The 20227-nt window shown below is 42.1% G+C and overlaps 1 protein-coding gene across 1 annotated transcript in view; it reads right to left on the reverse strand.

The window, feature by feature from the left end:
- The window catches only part of LOC135527381 (multiple epidermal growth factor-like domains protein 6), a 123065-nt gene that overhangs the window by 58505 nt on the left and 44333 nt on the right, over positions 1-20227 (reverse strand). The window contains exons 15-18 of the mRNA XM_064955895.1: positions 10464-10589; positions 7968-8099; positions 4169-4297; positions 1090-1221 (exon numbers count right to left, since the gene is read on the reverse strand). Coding sequence (XP_064811967.1) covers positions 1090-1221; positions 4169-4297; positions 7968-8099; positions 10464-10589 — 519 coding nt within the window. The remainder of the gene's footprint in view (positions 1-1089; positions 1222-4168; positions 4298-7967; positions 8100-10463; positions 10590-20227) is intronic.

Genomic DNA, 20227 nt, shown 5'->3' on the forward strand with positions numbered 1-20227 from the left:
AACAAAGTCATTTTTGTGAGGGGAGGAAAATTGAAATTTACAGTCAAATGTTAACAACACATGTCTTTGCGGGATATGGTCACTAGTGTAACCAGGAGGAGAGGCCTCATTTAACAAAGTAAATTCATCAGGCTTGAGCCATGTTTCATTCAGGCCAATCACATCAAGATTATGACCAGTGATTAGTTCTGTGACGATGACTGCCTGGGAAGTGAGGGATCTAACATTAAGTAACCATATTTTGAGATGACAGGAATGGAGGAGGTCTTTATTTCAGTGAGATTGCTAAGGTGAACACCGCCATGTTTTGTTTTGCTCAACCTAGATCGAGCCACAGACACAGTCTCATGGGGGATAACTGAGCTGACTACACTGACTGTGCTATTGGCAGACTCCACTAAGCTGGCCTAACCCCTATCTCATTGTAGAGCTAGAGGAATTGGAGCCCTTTCTATGTTCATTGATAAGATGAGAGCATCCCTCCAGCAATGATGGTCTGTCACTCCTCAGCAGGCCAGGCTTGGTCCTGTTTGTGGGCGAGTCCCAGAAAGAAGGCCAATTATCTACAAATTCTATCTTTTGGGAGGGGCAGAAAAGGTATTTCAACCAGCGATTGAGTTGTGAGACTGCTATAGAGCTCATCACTTCCCCTAACTGAAAGCAGTTGTTTGTAACTGTGTAGGGCAAGAAAGCGCATGCAGTCTCCATTAGCCTAGCTAGGTAGCTCGCTTAATTAGCTTCTAACGTTTTTTTTTTTTTATGTGTTTTTATTTAACCTTTATTTAACTAGGCAAATTAAATACTGTCAATACAGGTATTACGCAATCATACTGGATGATAAATAATCTTGCGCGGGCAACTATTAGTCTTGGTTGGTTGCTGTCCCTTTATTTTTGAAACATCTCCCAGCAGTCAGTGCCTATACCGTGGGTCTCTCATTCTCCCAAATGTTTCAAGTCACCAGCCTCCATTAACACACACACACACACACACACACACACACACACACACACACACACACACACACACACACATACACACACATACACACAAACACACACACTAGAAAGGAGATATTTATGTTTGTACTCTGTTGGCAGCGTGGTCCTGTGTAGCCCGCCTCACAGCGACAGTGTCCCGTGATGAGGTCGCAGCTGCCATCGTTGTCCGGGCACTCACACACGTTGGCACAGTCCACCCCCCAGCGCCCGGCGTCACACACTACCATGGAGACAGAGGTCAGAGGTCAAAGGTCATGACCTCCACAACTGGATAGGGGGCTTAAAGGGAGAATAGAGTGCCATTTCAGATGCACAAGACCTTTCACTGTTTCAAATGTCTCTCCAAATCAAAGTGAACATGATCAAAAAAGGAACCAACAAATGAAGTACAGTGTTATCCCCTAAGGTCTATTTCTGCGCCCCCTCAGAAAATGAATTAGTCAATTAAAAATCCCCATAAAAACCTGTCAGTTAAAGCTAGAGATATCTGTTTTTAGCATTGGCTGTGTCTCAATCCACGACATCCGCCGATGTCGCACTTCCACATCTGCGGTGAACGGTGACAGAGCTAGAGCACTGTTTGTCAGACCATGAGACGTCCCGAAAATTGGTCTTCTCACAAAATACTCTGTAGCGTCTGAACGGTTTGGCCTACAAACTATTATGACCCCTCTATGGAAAGATACTTTCATGCACATCATGGGGTTCTCTGTTTTATGTCTCGTCATGGAAAGGTGAGACTCTCACGAACACGTACAGTACATGTCGGTTGATTGGCTCTTGGACGCCCACAGGCCTCACAAGACTCGTCTGAAGGTCCCCTGGGACTAGTTCATTTTTTAAAATGGAATTACAGCGTACAGTTCATATAAGGAAATCGGTCAATTGAAATTAATTAATTAGGTCCTAATAGATGGATTTCACATGACTATGGTAGGTCCAACCACTTGGTAGTCAGGCCCATCGACTGGGGAACCAGGCCCAGCCAATCAGAATTAGCATTTCTCCACAAAAGGGCTTTATTTCAGACTGAGATAGTCATCACCAACCCCCCACTCCCACTCAGACGATCCCCCAGGTACTGGGCTGGCGTGATTACACGTGGTCTGTGGTTGTGGTTGTGAGGCCGGTTACCAAATTCTCTAAAACAACGTTAGAGGCAGCTTATGGTAGATAAATGAACATTCAATTATCTGGCAACAGCTCTGGTGGACATTCCTGCAGTCAGCTTTCCAATTGCACTCTCCCTCAAATCTTGAGACATCTGTGGCATGGTGTTGTGTGACTAAACTGCACATTTTAAAGTGGCCTTATATTGTCCCCAACAAGGTGCACCTGTGTAATGATCATGCTGTTTAATCAACTTCTTGATATGCCACATCTGTCAGTTGGATGGATTATCTTGGCAAAGGAGAAATGCTCACTAACAGGGATGTAAACACACAAACATTTGAGAGAAATAACCTTTTTGTGCATGTTTCTAGGATGTTTTATTTCAGCTAATGAAACATGGGACCAACACACTACATGTTGCATTTATATTTTTGTTCAGTGTATATAAGCAAACTTGTTAGTGCCAAAAATAAGTGGTTAAGTACATGTATAAAAAAATAACTGCTGTTTCCTGATCCTTCTTATATCTCTCAGATACATGTATAGGACAGACACTTCAGAACAAACTTCCTTTAGATTTTTTGGAGGGACTATCTGTTGCTCAATGTAGTGAATCTGTTATTCAATGCGTTTGTATTGGCTAATAGCACTAAGCACAAAAAATGTTTCATTAAAAAAATGATAATAAAATAAATTATACTTCAAAGGTGTCTTAAAATTCAAAATCAAATAGTTAAATGATCCTTGGTATGACTTTCTTAAAACAATTCCATATAAAGGACTTCAGAAAGTATTCACACCCCTTGACATTTTCCACATTTTGTTACGGTACAGCCTTATTCTAAAATGTATTAAGTTGTTTTTTTCCTCATCAATCTACACAAAATATCCCATATTGACAAAGCAAAAAAAGGTTATTCAGACCCTTTACTCAGTAGTGTTGTTGAAGCACCTTTGGCAGCAATTACAGCATCCAATCTTCTTGGGTATGACGATAAAAGCTTGGCACACCTGTATTTGGGGAGTTTCTCCCATTCTTCTCTGCAGAGCCTCTCAAGCTCTGTCAGGCTGGATGGGGAGCGTTGCTGCACAGCTATTTTCAGGTCTCTCCAAAGATGTTTGATCGGGTTCAAGTCCGGGCTCTGGATGGGCAACTCAGGGACATTCAGAGACTTGTCCCGAAGCTCTGGGAAGAGTCTTGGTGGTTCCAAACTGATTCCATTTAAGAATGTGAGAGGGCACTGTTCTTGGGGACCTTCAATGCTGCAGACATTTTTTGGTACACTTCCCTAGATCTGTGCCTCGACACAATCTTGTCTCGGAGCTCTATGGACAATTCCTTCGACCTCATGGCTTGGTTTTTCCTCTGACATGCACTGTCAACTGACATGCACTGTCAACCTTATATAGACAGGCGTGTGCCTTTCCAAATCATGTCCAATCAATTGCATTTACCACAGATGGACTCCAAGTTTTAGAAACATCTCAAAGATGATCAATGGAAACAGGATGCACCTGAGCTCAATTTTGAGTCTAATAGAAAAGGGTATGAATACTCATGAAAATAAGCTATTTCTGTTTTTTTTATATAAATTTGTAAACATTTCTAAAAACTGTTTTCGCTTCATTATATATGGGGTATTGTGTGTAGATTGCTGAGTTTTTTTTTCTTCGTTTCATCCATTTTAGAATACGACTGAAACTTAACAAAATGTGGATAAAGTCAAGGGGGCTGAATACTGTAGCTTAGTAGAACCCCCTCCCCCGGATTAGACAGGGTTCAGACTCTTATGGGTTATTATCACTATTATTGCAAGCCGTAGTGGTAACAGACCTGGCTTCAACTACTATATGAAGTCTTTCAAATACGCTTGCTTTAGCCAGATGTGTAGGTTTTACCATTTTTCGACTCTTCTAATGGCTCCCTTGTGCCAGGGAAACCTCAATTAATTCAATCAGATTGAAATGATATTTGATTTGAACCCAGGTCTGAGTGGTAGGAGGATCATAAAGTACCACAGTATTGATTGTGGCTCACACACTGTCAGCCTTACCTCTACTGCAGCTGGGTCCAGTCCATCCTTCAGGACAGGTACAGCGGCCCGTCAACGGATGGCAGCGCCCACCGTTATCGCACCGACAGCGTAGCTGGCAACCCAGGCCAAATCTACCCAACAGGCAGACTAAGAGACAGAGACAGTATGGTAAAATATATAGGACTGGGAATTACCAGGGACCTCACAATAAGATATTATCGCATTACTTAGGTGCCAATAAGATATATATTGTGATTCTGCACGTATCATGTATTGAAATTCGATACTACAATTTTATTGTGATTCGATATTCCAAACGTATATTGCTCACTACTGTATATGTCTACTGAAGAGGAACAAGAGAGAAACGAGATGAGATGAGGAAACGAGTTTAGAAGATACAGTGCCTTCGGAAAGAATTCAGACACCTTGACTTTTGACACATTTTGTTAAGTTACAGCCATATTCTAAAATTGATTAAAACATTTTTTCCCCTCATCAATCTACGCGCAATACCCCATAATGACAAAGCAAAAATAGTTGTAAAATTTTGTTGTGCTAATTTATTTTTAATTTAAAAAAAAAATGAAATATCACAATTACATACATTTGAAATCGTAAGTTTACATACACCTTAGCCAAATTCATTTAAAATCAATTTATCACAATTCCTGACATTTAATCCTAGTAAAAAATCCCTCTTTTAGGTCAGTTAGGATCACCAATTTATTTTAAGAATGTGAAATGTCAGAATAATAGCAGAGAGAATGATTTATTTCAGCTTTTATTTCTTTCATCACATTCCCAGTGGGTCAGAAGTTTACATACACTCAATTAGTATTTAGTACTTGGGTCAAACGTTTTGGCTAGCCTTCCACAAACTTCTCATAATGAGTTGGCTGAATTTTGGCCCATTCCTCCTGACAGAGCTGGTGGAACTGATTCAGGTTTGCAGGCTTCCTTGCTCACCCACGCTTTTTCAGTTCTGCCCACACATTTTCTATAGGTTTGGGGTCAGGGCTTTGTGATGGCCACTCTAATACCTTGACTTTGTTGTCCTTAAGCCATTTTGCCACAACTTTGGAAGTATGCTTGGGGTCATTGTCCATTTGGAAGCCACATTTGCGACCAAGCTTTAACTTCCTGACTGATGTCTTGAGATATTGCCTCAATATATCCACATAATTGTCCTCCTCATGATGTCATCTATTTTGTGAAGTGCACCAGACCATCCTGCAGCAAAGCACCCCCACAACATGATGCTGCCACCCCTGTGCTTCACGGTTGGGATGGTGTCCTTCAGCTTGCAAGCGTCCCCCTTTTTCCTCCAAACATAAGGATGGTCATTATGGCCAAACAGTTCTATTTTTGTTTCATCAGACCAGAGGAAATTTCTCCAAATAGTACAATGTTTGTCACCATGTGCAGTTGCAAAACGTAGCCTGGCATTTTTTATGGCGGTTTTGGAGCAGTGGGTTCTTCCTTGCTGAGCGGCCTTTCAGGTTATGTCGATATAGGACTTGTTTTACTGTAGATATAGATACTTTTGTACCAGTTTCCTCCAGCATCTTCACAAGGTCCTTTGCTGTTGTTCTGGGATTGATTTGATCTTTTAGCACCAAAGTACGTTCATCTCTAGGAGACGCAAGGCATCTCTAGCCTGAGCAGTATGAAGGCTGCGTGGTCCCATGGTGTTTATACTTGCGTACTATTGTTTGTACAGATGAACTTGGTACCTTCAGGCATTTGGAAATTGCTCCCAAGGATGAACCAGACTTATGGAGGTCTGCAATTATTTTTCTTAAGTCTTTGCGGATTTCTTTTGATTTTCCCATGATGTCAAGCAAAAAGGAGTTTGAAGGTAGGCCTTGAAATACATCCACAGGTACACCTCCAATTGACTCAAATGATGTCAATTAGCCTATCACAAGCTTCTAAAGCCATGACATCATTTTCTGGAATTTTCCAAGCTGTTTAAAGGCACAGTCAAGTTAGTGTATGTAAACTTCTGACCCACTGGAATTGTGATACAGTGAATTATAAGTCATATAATCTGTCTAAACAATTGTTGGAAAAACTACTTGTGTCATGCACAAAGTAGATGTCCTAAATGACTTGCCAAAACTATTTGCCAAAAACGAGTTAACGAATCCAACCTAAGCGTATGTAAACTTCCGACTTCAACTGTAAGTATTCAGACCCCTTACTCAGTACTTTGTTGAAGCACCTTTGGCAGCAATTACAGCCTCGAGTCTTCTTGATTATGACACTACAAACTTGACACACCTGTATTTGGGGAGTTCTCCAATTCTTCTCTGCAGATCCTCTCGAGCTCTGTCAGATTGGATGGGGAGCGTTGCTGCACAGCTATTTTCAGGTCTCTCCAGAGATGTTAGATTGGGTTCAAGCCCGGGATCTGGCTGTGCCACTCAAGGACATTCAGAGACTTGTACCGAAGCCACTCCTGCGTTGTCTTGGCTGTGTGCTTAGGGTCGTTTTCCTGTTAGAAGGTAAACCGTCACCCCAATCTGAGGTCCTGAGCGCTCTGTGGCAGGTTTTCATTATGGATCTCTCTGTAGTTTGCTCTGTTCATCTTTGCCTCGATCTTGACTAGCCTCCCAGTCAATGCCGCTGAAAAACATCCTCACAGCATGATACTGCCACCACCATGCTTCACCATAGGGATAGTCCCATGTTTCAAGAGTTCAATGTTTCAAGAGTTCAATCTTGGTTTCATCATACCAGAGATTATGTGCCTTTACTAAGGAGTGGCTTCCGTCTGGCCACTCTACCATAAAGGCCTGCTTTGGGGAGTGCTGCAGAGATGGTTGTCCTTCTGGAAGGTTATCCCATCTCCACAGGGGAACTCTGGAGCTCTGTCAGAGTGACCACTGGGTTCTTTGTCACCTCCCTGACCAAGGCCCTTCTCCCCCAATTGCTCAGTTTGGCCGGGCGGCCAGCTCTGAGGAAGAGTCTTGGTGGTTCCAAACTTCTTCCATTTAAGAAAGATGGAGACCACTGTGTTCTTAGGGACCTTCAATGCTGCAGACATTTTTTGTACCCTTTCCCAGATCTGTGCCTCGACACAATACTGTCTCAGAACTCTACGGAAAATTCCTTTGACCTCATGGCTTGCTCTGACATGCATTGTCAACTGTGGGACCTTATATAGACAGGTGTGTGGCATTCGAAATCATGTCCAATCAATTGAATTTACCACAGGTGGACTCCAATCAAGTTGCAGAAACATCTTAAGGATGATCAATGGAAACAGGATGCTCAATTTCAAGTCTCATTGCAAAGGGTCTGAATGCTTATGTAAATAAGGAATTTATGTTTTTTTATGTTTTAATACATTTATTAACATTTCTAAAGACCTGTTTTCACTTTGTCATGATGGGGAATTGTGTGTAGATTGCTGAGGATTTTTATTTATTTAATCCATTTTAGAATAAGGCTGAAACATAACAAAACGGGGGAAAATTCAAGGGATCAGAATACTTTCCGAAGGCACTGTAAGTTCTCAAAACATGTTGGCACACCATTTAGAACATTGAGAACAAGCTATAGGCTGAGAAATACCTTGAGCACAGCTAAAGCTGACTAACTTAACATCTTAGAAAAAAATATTAATATTTTTGTTATATTAGTTATTTATTTTTTACTAACTGATACTTGGTCACAGTGTCAATATTAAATTATCAAAATGTATATTGCGATACTCCACTGTATACATTTTTTCCCCCACCCCTACAATTATACTAAGTCTGAGGAGTGGTAACTAGTGTGTGTGTGTGTGTGCACGTGTGTCTCTCACCACTCTGACAAAGGGTGCCCATGTATCCAGGTTGGCAACGACACGTTCCATTGTGTTTGTCACACACTCCCCCGTTCTGACAGTCAGGACAGGAGCCTGAGCAGCCCACACCCCATCGACCCTCCTCACACTCTAACAAACAAACAGACAGAGAGAGAGAGCGAGAGAGAAAAAGTGTGTGAGAGAGAGAGAGAGAAAGACTACAAGGTGAATTAATTGTTCTCTTCTCCATATGGGGCTAATACTATTAAGCATTATTATTCTGACCAGTGTTCCATGGCGAAAGAATGAACAGAGTAGTGTTTCTCATGTCTTCTATGAAAATCAAATTTGATAAAGTGCTGTTTTAAAATATGTATAACTCGCAGTGACGATTCCAGCATCTAAATGTTGTTGGGGAAAAACAAATGTACTTGTTTGGAATGCATGCCAGCAAAGCCATTACACAACACAACACTAAGCAATACATGAATTGCACTATAATGGTGACATGGTGCCTACAAACAGTTAGAGCCAACATAAAGCTGTCCCAACAGAGTCCCAACACCTTACCAATACTACACATGGCTATCAGCGGAACCTTGTCTGGCAGCGAAACAGTTCATTTAGCCTCATTTACTGCCTTTAAAAAAACATAGCTGATATGGCTGACTTGCCTAAACAAAAGTGGTTTCTTCTGACAATTGAGATGTACAAAATATGGCATAAGGGGCTACAAGCGAACAAGAGTCAATGCGTCATTTTGATTAAGACATTAATGAGCGAGCTAGGACGGACGTACTGTAGTCAATGTAACTATTTGTTCAGCACGTTTGAAATAGACAGCGACAGAATTCAGAACATGGGCCATTCATACAGTATTCTCCCTGTACACCAAGTCACAATTGTAGGATAAATAAAGGGGCATACAAGCAGACAATGAAAGCTCGTACAATATTTTATAATTATATTTCTCTAAAACAGGTTATAGGCTAGAGTTTGCATATCTCCCTGGCATATTACATAATTTATGCAGCAGCATACAATACATTTTTGGATTTCCCTTGTTGTGCTGTGTTCACTTGAACAGGAAGGTGGCGCGACGGTCCTTCGTGGGCAAATTTTGTCATCAAACTTTGTCATCAATCTGGCATTCTCTGGATTTATGGTGCTTTCAAGACAATTGGAAACTCAGAAGAAAAAAAAACAAATCATGATGACGTCAGTGATCTTCAGGTTGTAGCTCTAGAAAGAGGCCCGAGTTGAATTTGGCCGATGAGCAACGATACGTTTTATCTATAATTTTTCTTCATTATATCTCTTCATATGACAAGGATTAAAAAGCATTTGCCAGTAGACTGTCAACTTGTTGATGATGACTGCTAGCTTGCTCGCAAAGAGTTTGAAAATATGATGTTGACATGATCAATCAAAGCTACTGTAGATATAACGCAATTTGACGTCATTTTATCTGTGGTCAATGACTTCTAATGTAACTCTATGGCAGCACCCAAGGGGGCTTGAATGTTGTTGGGTTGCCGTTGATAACTCTCTACAGGGGGGTTTTCTGACAACAAATACTCTTGATCTCTCTCTCTCACTCACTCTCCATCACTCACATGTGTATTGTAATGGGTGCACAAGCCTTTTTTTGTGTCCATATTGTGACACAACTCTTCCTGCGAAACAGTGAATGATGCTCCAATGCTTTAGCTGCCCCATCATTTTCCGTGACGTTTCGGTTCAAGTTGACCTCAGCCAGAGGTGAACAAGGTTGAGTAAAGACACTCGATGCATCCCAAATGGCAGAGCCCTGGCACATAGTGCACTAGGGAATAGAGTACCATTTGGGACACAAGCAAGTGTGGAACTTAAGCACTCACTTCTCTCTAAAACCGCCAGACTCAGTTCCATCTCCTCCTCCAAGGAGCTCGTATTCACGACAGTGTCCAAGAGAAGCTCAAACGGACCCGAATGAAAGACATCAGAGATGGAATCACAAAATGTTTTTGGGATAGTTTTACTATGGTTAGCTGTTGGAGAGAGATGTGCGGTCACATTGTTGAATGTAACACACATACTGCTGCGTCTCTGGCCAGCCCACCCCATGTTGATTTGAAGAGGGCTTTTAAAGAGGGCCGACCATGGCCGATATTGCTGCACAGGGATATTTCCATGCCGGTATGCCAGGATATTCCTATTGGATTTGTCATTATGCCTGGGCCAGCCAGATGAGGATGGGCTCCAGTTCTAGGAGTACTGGTTCGTCTATCTAGTTTTCCTTTTTTTTCAAACACCTTGGAGTTTGAGGTTTTCTGTGACAGCTCTATGTTGTGCACTGTTGATACTCTAGATTCCATGTGCCTGACAAATGTCCTTGGATGTTTGTGTAGTACACATAAGAGAAAAGGCAGCGATATGACAAATATTTTGGATTTAGTGATTGGAAACCACTCCACCAACCATCCCTGTTCCTCCTCCCCACTGCCCTATTAGCATGTTGCCTCCCGTCCTTACCAGTCTCACAGTGCTGTCCAGTCACACCTTCAAGACAGTGGCACCGTCCTGTCACCTTGTCACATGGCGCGCCAGAGCAGTGGCACGATTGGTTACATCCAGCCCCGTAGCGCCCCTTCAGGCAGTCTGTAAGAGAGGACACACACACACAGACATTCATGATTCATTGACAGATAGTATGATGATATACAGATGAAAAATACACTAAAGTATTTATGCTTACACAACTGTTTGTCTGCAATTGAACTCATTTGGGATGAATTTGTTTCGATTGGATTGACATGTAGGAAATATGTGTGGATGTGTGTTGGACACCATCTGCTTATCCTACATCAGTTTCTCTTGAAAGGTGGATCTATCTAGCACCGCATGTCCAGAAACTACCCATTTGCTACAGGCGTAGGATCTTCATTTGACCCATTTCTCACAGCAGGAAATAATCCTGCCACAACAGGAAATGTGAATTATTTTATGGATTATAATTACGGAGCAGCTGCTGTACCCAATTTTATGGAAACCTGATTTGGTTAAAGATACTGAGATTTCTGTACTTGCAGGCAGCATATGTAGGCAGCATATGCAGGCAGGATATCAAACACAGGCAACACACAAATACACTCAGTCGAATTAGCAATGTAATGTTCTTTAGCAATGTAATGTTCAAAAACAGCCTACATCATCATTGTTCACCAAGGGGAGTAAAGAAAGAAACGTGAAGGGAGGTGGCGTGTGAGCAGCAGCTAATTAGAAAAATTACCAATTTTAGAAGCTCTTTTAAACCTCAAAAACAATTTAAGATCCTACATATGTAATGTTGATGTACATGGGAAACCAGCAATGTGCACTCTCTAGTAAAATTAATGAATATATGAGAGAGAGAGAGAGAGAGAGAGAGAGAGAGAGAGAGAGAGAGAGAGAGAGAGAGAGAGAGAGAATATTGCTCATCACCCCCTCCACTCCACAGGGCCCAACAGCAGGACCAGCACAGCTACGCAGAGGTCGTCAGAGGACAAGAGAACCCTGTAGGATTGAGTGAGATTAAACATCTCCTCCAATACATCTGCACTAAACACACACACACGGACACATGCATGCACACACACACCTATTCTACTAAAAGTTTACTTGTTCAATGAATACAATAGTGATTTCATGTTGCAAAAAGAAAAAATATCAGTCAGAAATTTAAGTTAAGAGTGAGATAAACAGGATAACAGCTAACGTTTTTTTCTGTTATATATATACAGTGGGGCAAAAAAGTATTTAGTCAGCCACCAATTGTGCAAGTTCTCCCACTTAAAAAGATGAGAGAGGCCTGTAATTTATCATAGGTACACTTCAACCTTGTGAAGAAAACGTTTGACCTCTGTCATTGCCAACAAAGGGTTTATAACAAAGTATTGAGATAAACTTTTGTTATTGACCAAATACTTATTTTCCACCATAATTTGCAAATAAATTCATTAAAAATCCTACAATGTGATTTTCTGGATTTTTTTTTTTTCATTTTGTCTGTCATAGTTGAAGTGTACCTATGATGAAAATTACAGGCCTCTCATCTTTTTAAGTGGGAGAACTTGCACAATTGGTGGCTGACTAAATACTTTTTTGCCCCACTGTATATATATATAACAGAAAAAAATGTTAGCTGTTATCCTGTTTATCTCACTCTTAACAACTTAATAGTTAATAGTTACTGTATTTCTGACTGCTATTCTTTCTTTTTGCAACATGAAATCACTATCAGTTGGCATGTGGAACATTCAGGGCCTAAACTCATCAACCTTTGGACTGTAGAGTTTAGCACTGGAGTTCAATAAAAATCTTAAAGATGTTGACTTCATCATTCTGCAGGAGACATAGTGTAAGGCTGACATTGTCACTCACTGTCCCACAGGCTACAAAGAGGTAATTGTGCCATGACAGAAACCCAGTTCTGTCAATAGAGGCAGAGACTCTGGAGGACTGATCATTTGGTACAAATCCGAACTACAAAATCTAATTGATCCCCTCAAAATTGGTAAATATTACATTTGGTTAAAACTGAAAAAGAACTTGTACTGACAGAAAAATATGTGTTCCTTTGCGCAATATACACCCCCCCCCCCTCCTCAGAATTCCCATATTACTCAGAGGAGATGTTCCCCAAACTTGAGGAAGAGATGTGCCATTTCCAGGCCCAGGGAAATGTGCTCATCTGTGGAGACACAAATGCTCGCACAGGAACACTACCTGATCTAACGACCACACGAGAATACAGCTTTATTACAGGCCATACTGTTTAACTGCCTTAATCTCCCCCATAGAAACAACAGTGAGAGCACCATCAACAAAAACGGAAGGGATCTGTTGCAGCTCTGTAGAAGCCTGGGTCTGTACTTTGTCAATGGTAGTTTACAGGGGCCTCTTTGGGGAGATTCACCTATTGCTCACCTCTTGGCCACAGCACAGTAGACTATATGATTGCAGACATTGATCCTTTCTCTCTCAGCTCATTCACTGTCCAGCCACTAACACCTCTGTCTGATCACAGCCAAATGACCTTGTTCCTCAAAAGAACAGACATGGAAACAACCACAAATTCACAGCCCAGTAAGTTATACAACATCAGAAATTCATACAGATGGGCCCAAAACAGCACAGAAGAATACCAAAAAGCAACCTATAACCAAACACTCTTGGATTGTCATGTTCGTCATACAAATGAGACCAAGGTGCAGCATGGTATGCGTACATTCTTCTTTATTTAAAGAATGAAACACTGAACAAACGGGTTGCTATATGAATAATGCAGACAGGCAACTAAACATAGAACAAGAACCCACAACACCAAAGGGAAATGGCTACCTAAATATAATCCCCAATCAGAGACAACGATAAACAGCTGCCTCTGATTGGGAACCATATCAGGCCACCATAAACATACAAAACCCCTAGACAATACAAAACCCTAGACAATACGAAAACTAGCGTATCCACCCTCGTCACATCCTGACCTAACCAAAATATAAAGAAAACAGAGATATCTCAGGTCAGGGCGTGACATAGATAACTTTCTGGATACCACATTCACTCATAGTAAAGAAGGCATCAATCTAGCAGTAAAATTATGATTGTAAAATTATGAGGAAAAAACTTAGAACACTATCCAACCAAAAACACAGAAACCCATATAATGGTGAATTACGGCTTCATTATTGTGAGACTTTAAAACTCTACAAATGTACACTCAGAACCCCAAAAGCACAGTACAACAGCAAGCAGCTGACACTAATTGAGGAGTCCATAATCAAACAACTTCTGGCAAAATTGGAGAAAAAAATCGGAACGAGGAAGCGATTCAAAATGGTGACATATGGACAACCCATCTACAACACCATTCAAACTGACACAAACACAGAACAATGGCAAATTCATGAGAAGTTGAATGGATTAGAAGCTATAAAGGACAATTCAAATCCCCAATTACTGACCAGGAGCTCTATTAGAACGGTAACCTGGGGAAGGTTTTCGGTAGTATTATACATGGAAGAGTTCTAAAACTTCCTTAATAAGCACAATATCTTGAGCAAAAACCAAATTGGATTTATACCAAAACATCACACGACTGATCATATTTACACCCCACACATCCTGATAGATAAACACGTCCACCAAAATATACGCTTGCTTTATCGACTTCCAAAAAGCATTTGATTCAATTTGGCAAACAGGACTGTTCTACAAAGTTATTGAAAGTGGTGTAGGGGCTAAAACATATGACATAATTAAATCAAATGTATACTGAGAATATGTGCAGCATTAAAATTGGCAAGAAAATAACAGAATTCTTTAACCAAGGATGGGGCATTCGCCAGGGTTGCAATCTGAGCCCTGCCCTGCACTCAATATTTACAACAACGGCCACTATTGGCCACTATTCTAGAAAAATCCTCAGCCCCTGGTGTTAGTCACAACAATTCAGAGGTTAAATTCCTACTCTTCACAGATGAGCTATACCTGCTGTCACCCACAGCACATGGCCTACAGCAGAGCCTGGACCTGCTAGAGCAGTACTGCCAGACCAGGGCCCCGGCAGTAAGCCCCAAAAATACTAAAATAATGATTTTCCAGAGAAGTTCCAGATCTCAGGGAATTAGACCAAAGGTCTCAATTGGTACGAAATATACAGAATACTGCACATACTACAATTACTTAGGTTTAAAATAAGCTCAAATGGACACCTTAATGAGGCAGTGATTGACCTGAGAGAGAAAGCACGCAGGGAATTCTACGCCATTAAAAAATAAATTCAAATTGAAATACCTATTAAAATTTGGCTAAAACTAATTGAATGTGTCATTGAACCAATTACACTTTATGGCAGCGAAGTGTGGGGTCCACTTGCAAAACAATATTTCATCAAATGGGACAAACACCCCATGTAAACCCTGCATGCAGAGTTCTGTAAGATTCTCCTACATGTCCAGAGGAAAACTACAAACAATGCATGCAGGCCAGAATTAGGCCAATATCCAGTAATAATAAAAACTAAAAAAAGAGCAATTGAGTTCTGGAAACACCTAAAATACAGTGACCCCCTCTCATATCATTACCAAGCCCTGCAATGCCAAGAGCTGAGCAAAGAAAAGATTCCCCTCATCCAGCTGATCCTGGGGCTGAGTTCACAAACCTGTTCTACTAACACACTGAAGCCTCAGGACCAGATTCAATCCGAATAAAACAAATTACAACACAATCAAAACAAAACTGCATTGCTTATTGGGAAACTATTTGACCATGGTTACTGATCAAAACCTTAGAAAAACCTTGACAAAGTACAGGCTCAGTGAGCACAGCCTTGCCATTGAGACGGGTAGACAGGAAAACCTGGCTCCCTGTATTGGAAAGGCTATACAACTACTGCACCACAGCAGAACCTGAGACGGAGCTGCATTTCCTGACAAAATGTCAAAAATATATAACCATTAGAGAGTGTAATTTCCCCAAATTTGAAACACTTATTCAAGGTTTCAAATACCTCTCGAATGAGAGTAGGCTACCCGTCCTGTTGGGGGAGGACACAGAGAGCTGTGGGTTGGCAGCGCACTACATTGCTGCCTGCCATAAGATGAGGAACATTGTCTGACCGACCAATCAACCTGCACATGTCCTCTACTCTATGCTTATTGTTCAATGTATGGTTATTTTGACCCTTGGTTATTGTTGTCCCATTGACAATTTTGATTCTTATGATTTCCATATTGTAAATATCCAAAATAAGCTTTGGCAAAATGTACATTGTTACGTCATGCCAATAAAGCGAATTGAATTGGGGAGGGAGAGAGGGAGAGAAAAAAATAATCCCAGCACGATTCCCCAATGTTCCTAATTGAATGCAGATGCAAGGCTCTGGTCGCTTCATGGCTTCCAGATGACAAGCAACTCAACGCCAACTTTGTGTTTCAGTGAAACTGTTCTGGTTATTTTCGTCTTATGGACACACACACAACCACACACATGCATAGCTACATACACACGCAGACACGAACAGTAGTTACTTAGGCAGTAAGTTCACCTCCCCACACACACACTCTCATGGACGCAAGCATGAGTGTCTGGAAATGCGCAAACACTTCTATCTCCCACAGAGTTCCAGTATATCCATCACACAATGACCATCCTGCTAGGTCCAAAGCCAGACACTAAAGATAGAGGGAGGCATGGATGGAGGAAGCAGACCCAAAGGATGGCTCCGGTTCCGAGAACATCACCCTCTGAGGTCAAGAAGCCTCCCTCCCACACATTCACACAGCTGCCTGTCAGTGTGGCCAAAACACTGCAGTGTAACACACACACACACACAAATGTTTTACATTTTAGTCTTTTGTTTTTTAAAAGATTATACTTGATAAACAATACAGAACATACACATACAAACAACAACATAATACAAACATCACACCTGCCCAGACCCACTCGCACACACCATCTCCAGCACCTCCTTCCGCCACGTGTTCTCTCTCTCTCTCTCTCGCACGCACGCACGCACGCATGCACACACACATACGGGTTCCAGATACACCAAAAGCCATTTTAACGAATTATCCGATTTTTTACAATGTCTGGAGAAGTGTTTTAAAGTGTTGGTATTATAGAATGATGCAGTAGGGGAGACTGGGCAGAGAATCACATGGTTGGCTCATAGCTGGAGTGCTGTCTGTTGATGCAGGGGTTGCAGTGAGCTCTCCTTTTTCCCCATGATCAAAATGTCACCCTTCAATGAACACTTCTGTTCTTACCTAATGGCTCCAGTACAGTGGCCTCCAACTCTTGTCCTGGGGGACTACAGGGTGTACAGGCTTTTTTCCCCCTCCTGTTTCAAATCATCAAGGTCCTGATGTGCAGCTAATACCCCCCCCCCCCCAACCTCCTGTTGATTATTGTGTAACTGCTCAGCACAAACAGCAAGATAGAGGGAAACAGAAGAACAGTGTTGAGTAACTTATCTAAAATAAGAGTATGAACTCATAAATGTTCTAGCTGTGTCTGAATCCTGGCTTAGGAAGACTACCAAAAATTCTGAAATTTTAATTCCAAACTACAACCTTTTCAGACAAAATAGAACTGCCAAAGGGGGCGGTGTTGCAATCTACTGCAAAGATAGCCTGCAGAGTTCTGTCCTACTATCCAGGTCTGTACCCAAACAATTTGAACTTCTACTTTTAAAAATCCACCTCTCTAAAAACAAGTCTCTCACCGTTGCAGTCTGCTATAGACCACCCTCTGCCCCCAGTTGTGCTCTGGACACCATATGTGAACTGATTGCCCCCCATTTATCTTCAGAGCTCGTGCTGCTAGGCGACCTAAAATGGAATATGCTTAACACCCCAGCCATCCTACAATCTAAACTTGATGCCCTCAATCTCACACAAATTATCAATGAACCTACCAGGTACCTCCCCAAAGCCTTAAACACGGGCACCCTCATAGATATCATCCTAACCAACTTGCCCTCTAAATACACCTCTGCTGTCTTCAACCAAGATCTCAGCGATCACTGCCTCATTGCCTGCATCCGTAATGGGTCAGCGGTCAAACGACCCCCACTCATCACTGTAAAACGCTCCCTGAAACACTTCAGCGAGCAGGCCTTTCTTTAATCGACCTGGCCGGGGTATCCTGGAAGGATATTGATCTCATCCCGTCAGTAGAGGATGCCTGGATATTTTTTTTAAATGCCTTCCTAACCATCTGAAATAAACATGCCCCATTCAAGAAATTTAGAACCAGGAACAGATATAGCCCTTGGTTCTCCCCAGACCTGACTGCCCTTAACCAACACAAAAACATCCTATGGCGTTCTGCATTAGCATCGAACAGCCCCCGTGATATGCAGCTGTTCAGGGAAGCTAGAAACCATTATACACAGGCAGTTAGAAAAGCCAAGGCTAGCTTTTTCAAGCAGAAATTTGTTTCCTGCAACACTAACTCAAAAACGTTCTGGGACACTGTAAAGTCCATGGAGAATAAGAACACCTCCTTCCAGCTGCCCACTGCACTGAAGATAGGAAACACTGTCACCACTGATAAATCCACCATAATTGAGAATTTCAATAAGCATTTTTCTACGGCTGGCCATGCTTTCCACCTGGCTACTCCTACCCCGGTCAACACCACTGCACCCCCCAAAGCAACTCGCCCAAGCCTTCCCCATTTCTCCTTCTCCCAAATCCGTTCAGCTGATGTTCTGAAAGATCTGTAAAATCTGGACCCCTACAAATCAGCCGGGCTAGACAATCTGGACCCTTTCTTTCTAAAATTATCTGCCGAAATTGTTGCCACCCCTATTACTAGCCTGTTCAACCTCTCTTTCGTGTCGTCTGAGATCCCCAAAGATTGGAAAGCAGCTGCGGTCATCCCCCTCTTCAAAGGGTGGGACACTCTTGACCCAAACTGCTACAGACCTATATCTATCCTACCATGCCTTTCTAAGGTCTTCGAAAGCCAAGTCAACAAACAGATTACCGACCATTTCGAATCTCACCATACCTTCTCTGCTATGCAATCTGGTTTCAGAGCTGGTCATGGGTGCACCTCAGCCACGCTCAAGGTCCTAAACGATATCTTAACCGCCATCGATAAGAAACATTACTGTGCAGCCGTGTTCATTGATCTGGCCAAGGCTTTCGACTCTGTCAATCACCACATCCTCATCGGCAGACTCGACAGCCTTGGTTTCTCAAATGATTGCCTCGCCTGGTTCACCAACTACTTCTCTGATAGAGTTCAGTGTGTAAAATCGGAGGGTCTGCTGTCCGGACCTCTGGCAGTCTCTATGGGGGTGCCACAGGGTTCAATTCTTGGACCGACTCTCTTCTCTGTATACATCAATGAGGTCGCTCTTGCTGCTGGTGAGTCTCTGATCCACCTCTACGCAGACGACACCATTCTGTATACTTCTGGCCCTTCTTTGGACACTGTGTTAACAACCCTCCAGGCAAGCTTCAATTCCATACAACTCTCCTTCCGTGGCCTCCAATTGCTCTTAAATACAAGTAAAACTAAATGCATGCTCTTCAACCGATTGCTACCCGCTCCTACCCGCCTGTCCAACATCACTACTCTGGACGGCTCTGATTTAGAATACGTGGACAACTACAAATACTTAGGTGTCTGGTTAGACTGTAAACTCTCCTTCCAGACCCATATCAAATATCTCCAATCCAAAGTTAAATCTAGAATTGGCTTCCTATTTCGCAACAAAGCGTCCTTCACACATGCTGCCAAACATACCCTTGTAAAACTGACCATCCTACCAATCCTCGACTTTGGCGATGTCATTTACAAAATAGCCTCCAATACCCTACTCAACAAATTGGATGCAGTCTATCACAGTGCAATCCGTTTTGTCACCAAAGCCCCATATACTACCCACCATTGCGACCTGTACGCTCTCGTTGGCTGGCCCTCGCTTCATACTCGTCGCCAAACCCACTGGCTCCATGTCATCTACAAGACCCTGCTAGGTAAAGTCCCCCCTTATCTCAGCTCGCTGGTCACCATAGCATCTCCCACCTGTAGCACACGCTCCAGCAGGTATATCTCTCTAGTCACCCCCAAAACCAATTATTTCTTTGGCCGCCTCTCCTTCCAGTTCTCTGCTGCCAATGACTGGAACGAACTACAAAAAGCACTGAAACTGGAAACACTTATCTCCCTCACTAGCTTTAAGCACCAACTGTCAGAGCAGATTACTGCACCTGTACATAGCCCACCTATATTTTAGCCCAAACAACTACCTCTTTCCCTACTGTATTTAATTTATTTATTTTGCTCCTTTGCACCCCATAATTTTTATTTCTACTTTGCACATTCTTCCATTGCAAGTCTACCATTCCAGTGTTTTACTTGCTATATTGTATTTACTTTGCCACCATGGCCTTTTTTTGCCTTTACCTCCCTTATCTCACCTCATTTGCTCACATCGTATATAGACTTGTTTATACTGTATTATTGACTGTATGTTTGTTTTGCTCCATGTGTAACTCTGTGTCGTTGTATGTGTCGAACTGCTTTGCTTTATCTTGGCCAGGTCACAATTGTAAATGAGAACTTGTTCTCAACTTGCCTACCTGGTTAAATAAAGGTGAAATAAAAAATACAATAAATAAATAAAGAGCTGGAACTACCATTTGCGTGGAAGACTGTGTGGGTCCATGAGAAACACCATGAGAAAAAAAAGATGGATATACAAACTGTGCATGTGCGTGTTGTGCAAGGTT

The sequence above is a fragment of the Oncorhynchus masou genome, chromosome 33 (genome assembly GCF_036934945.1).
Source record: "Oncorhynchus masou masou isolate Uvic2021 chromosome 33, UVic_Omas_1.1, whole genome shotgun sequence".
NCBI lineage: Eukaryota > Metazoa > Chordata > Actinopteri > Salmoniformes > Salmonidae > Oncorhynchus > Oncorhynchus masou.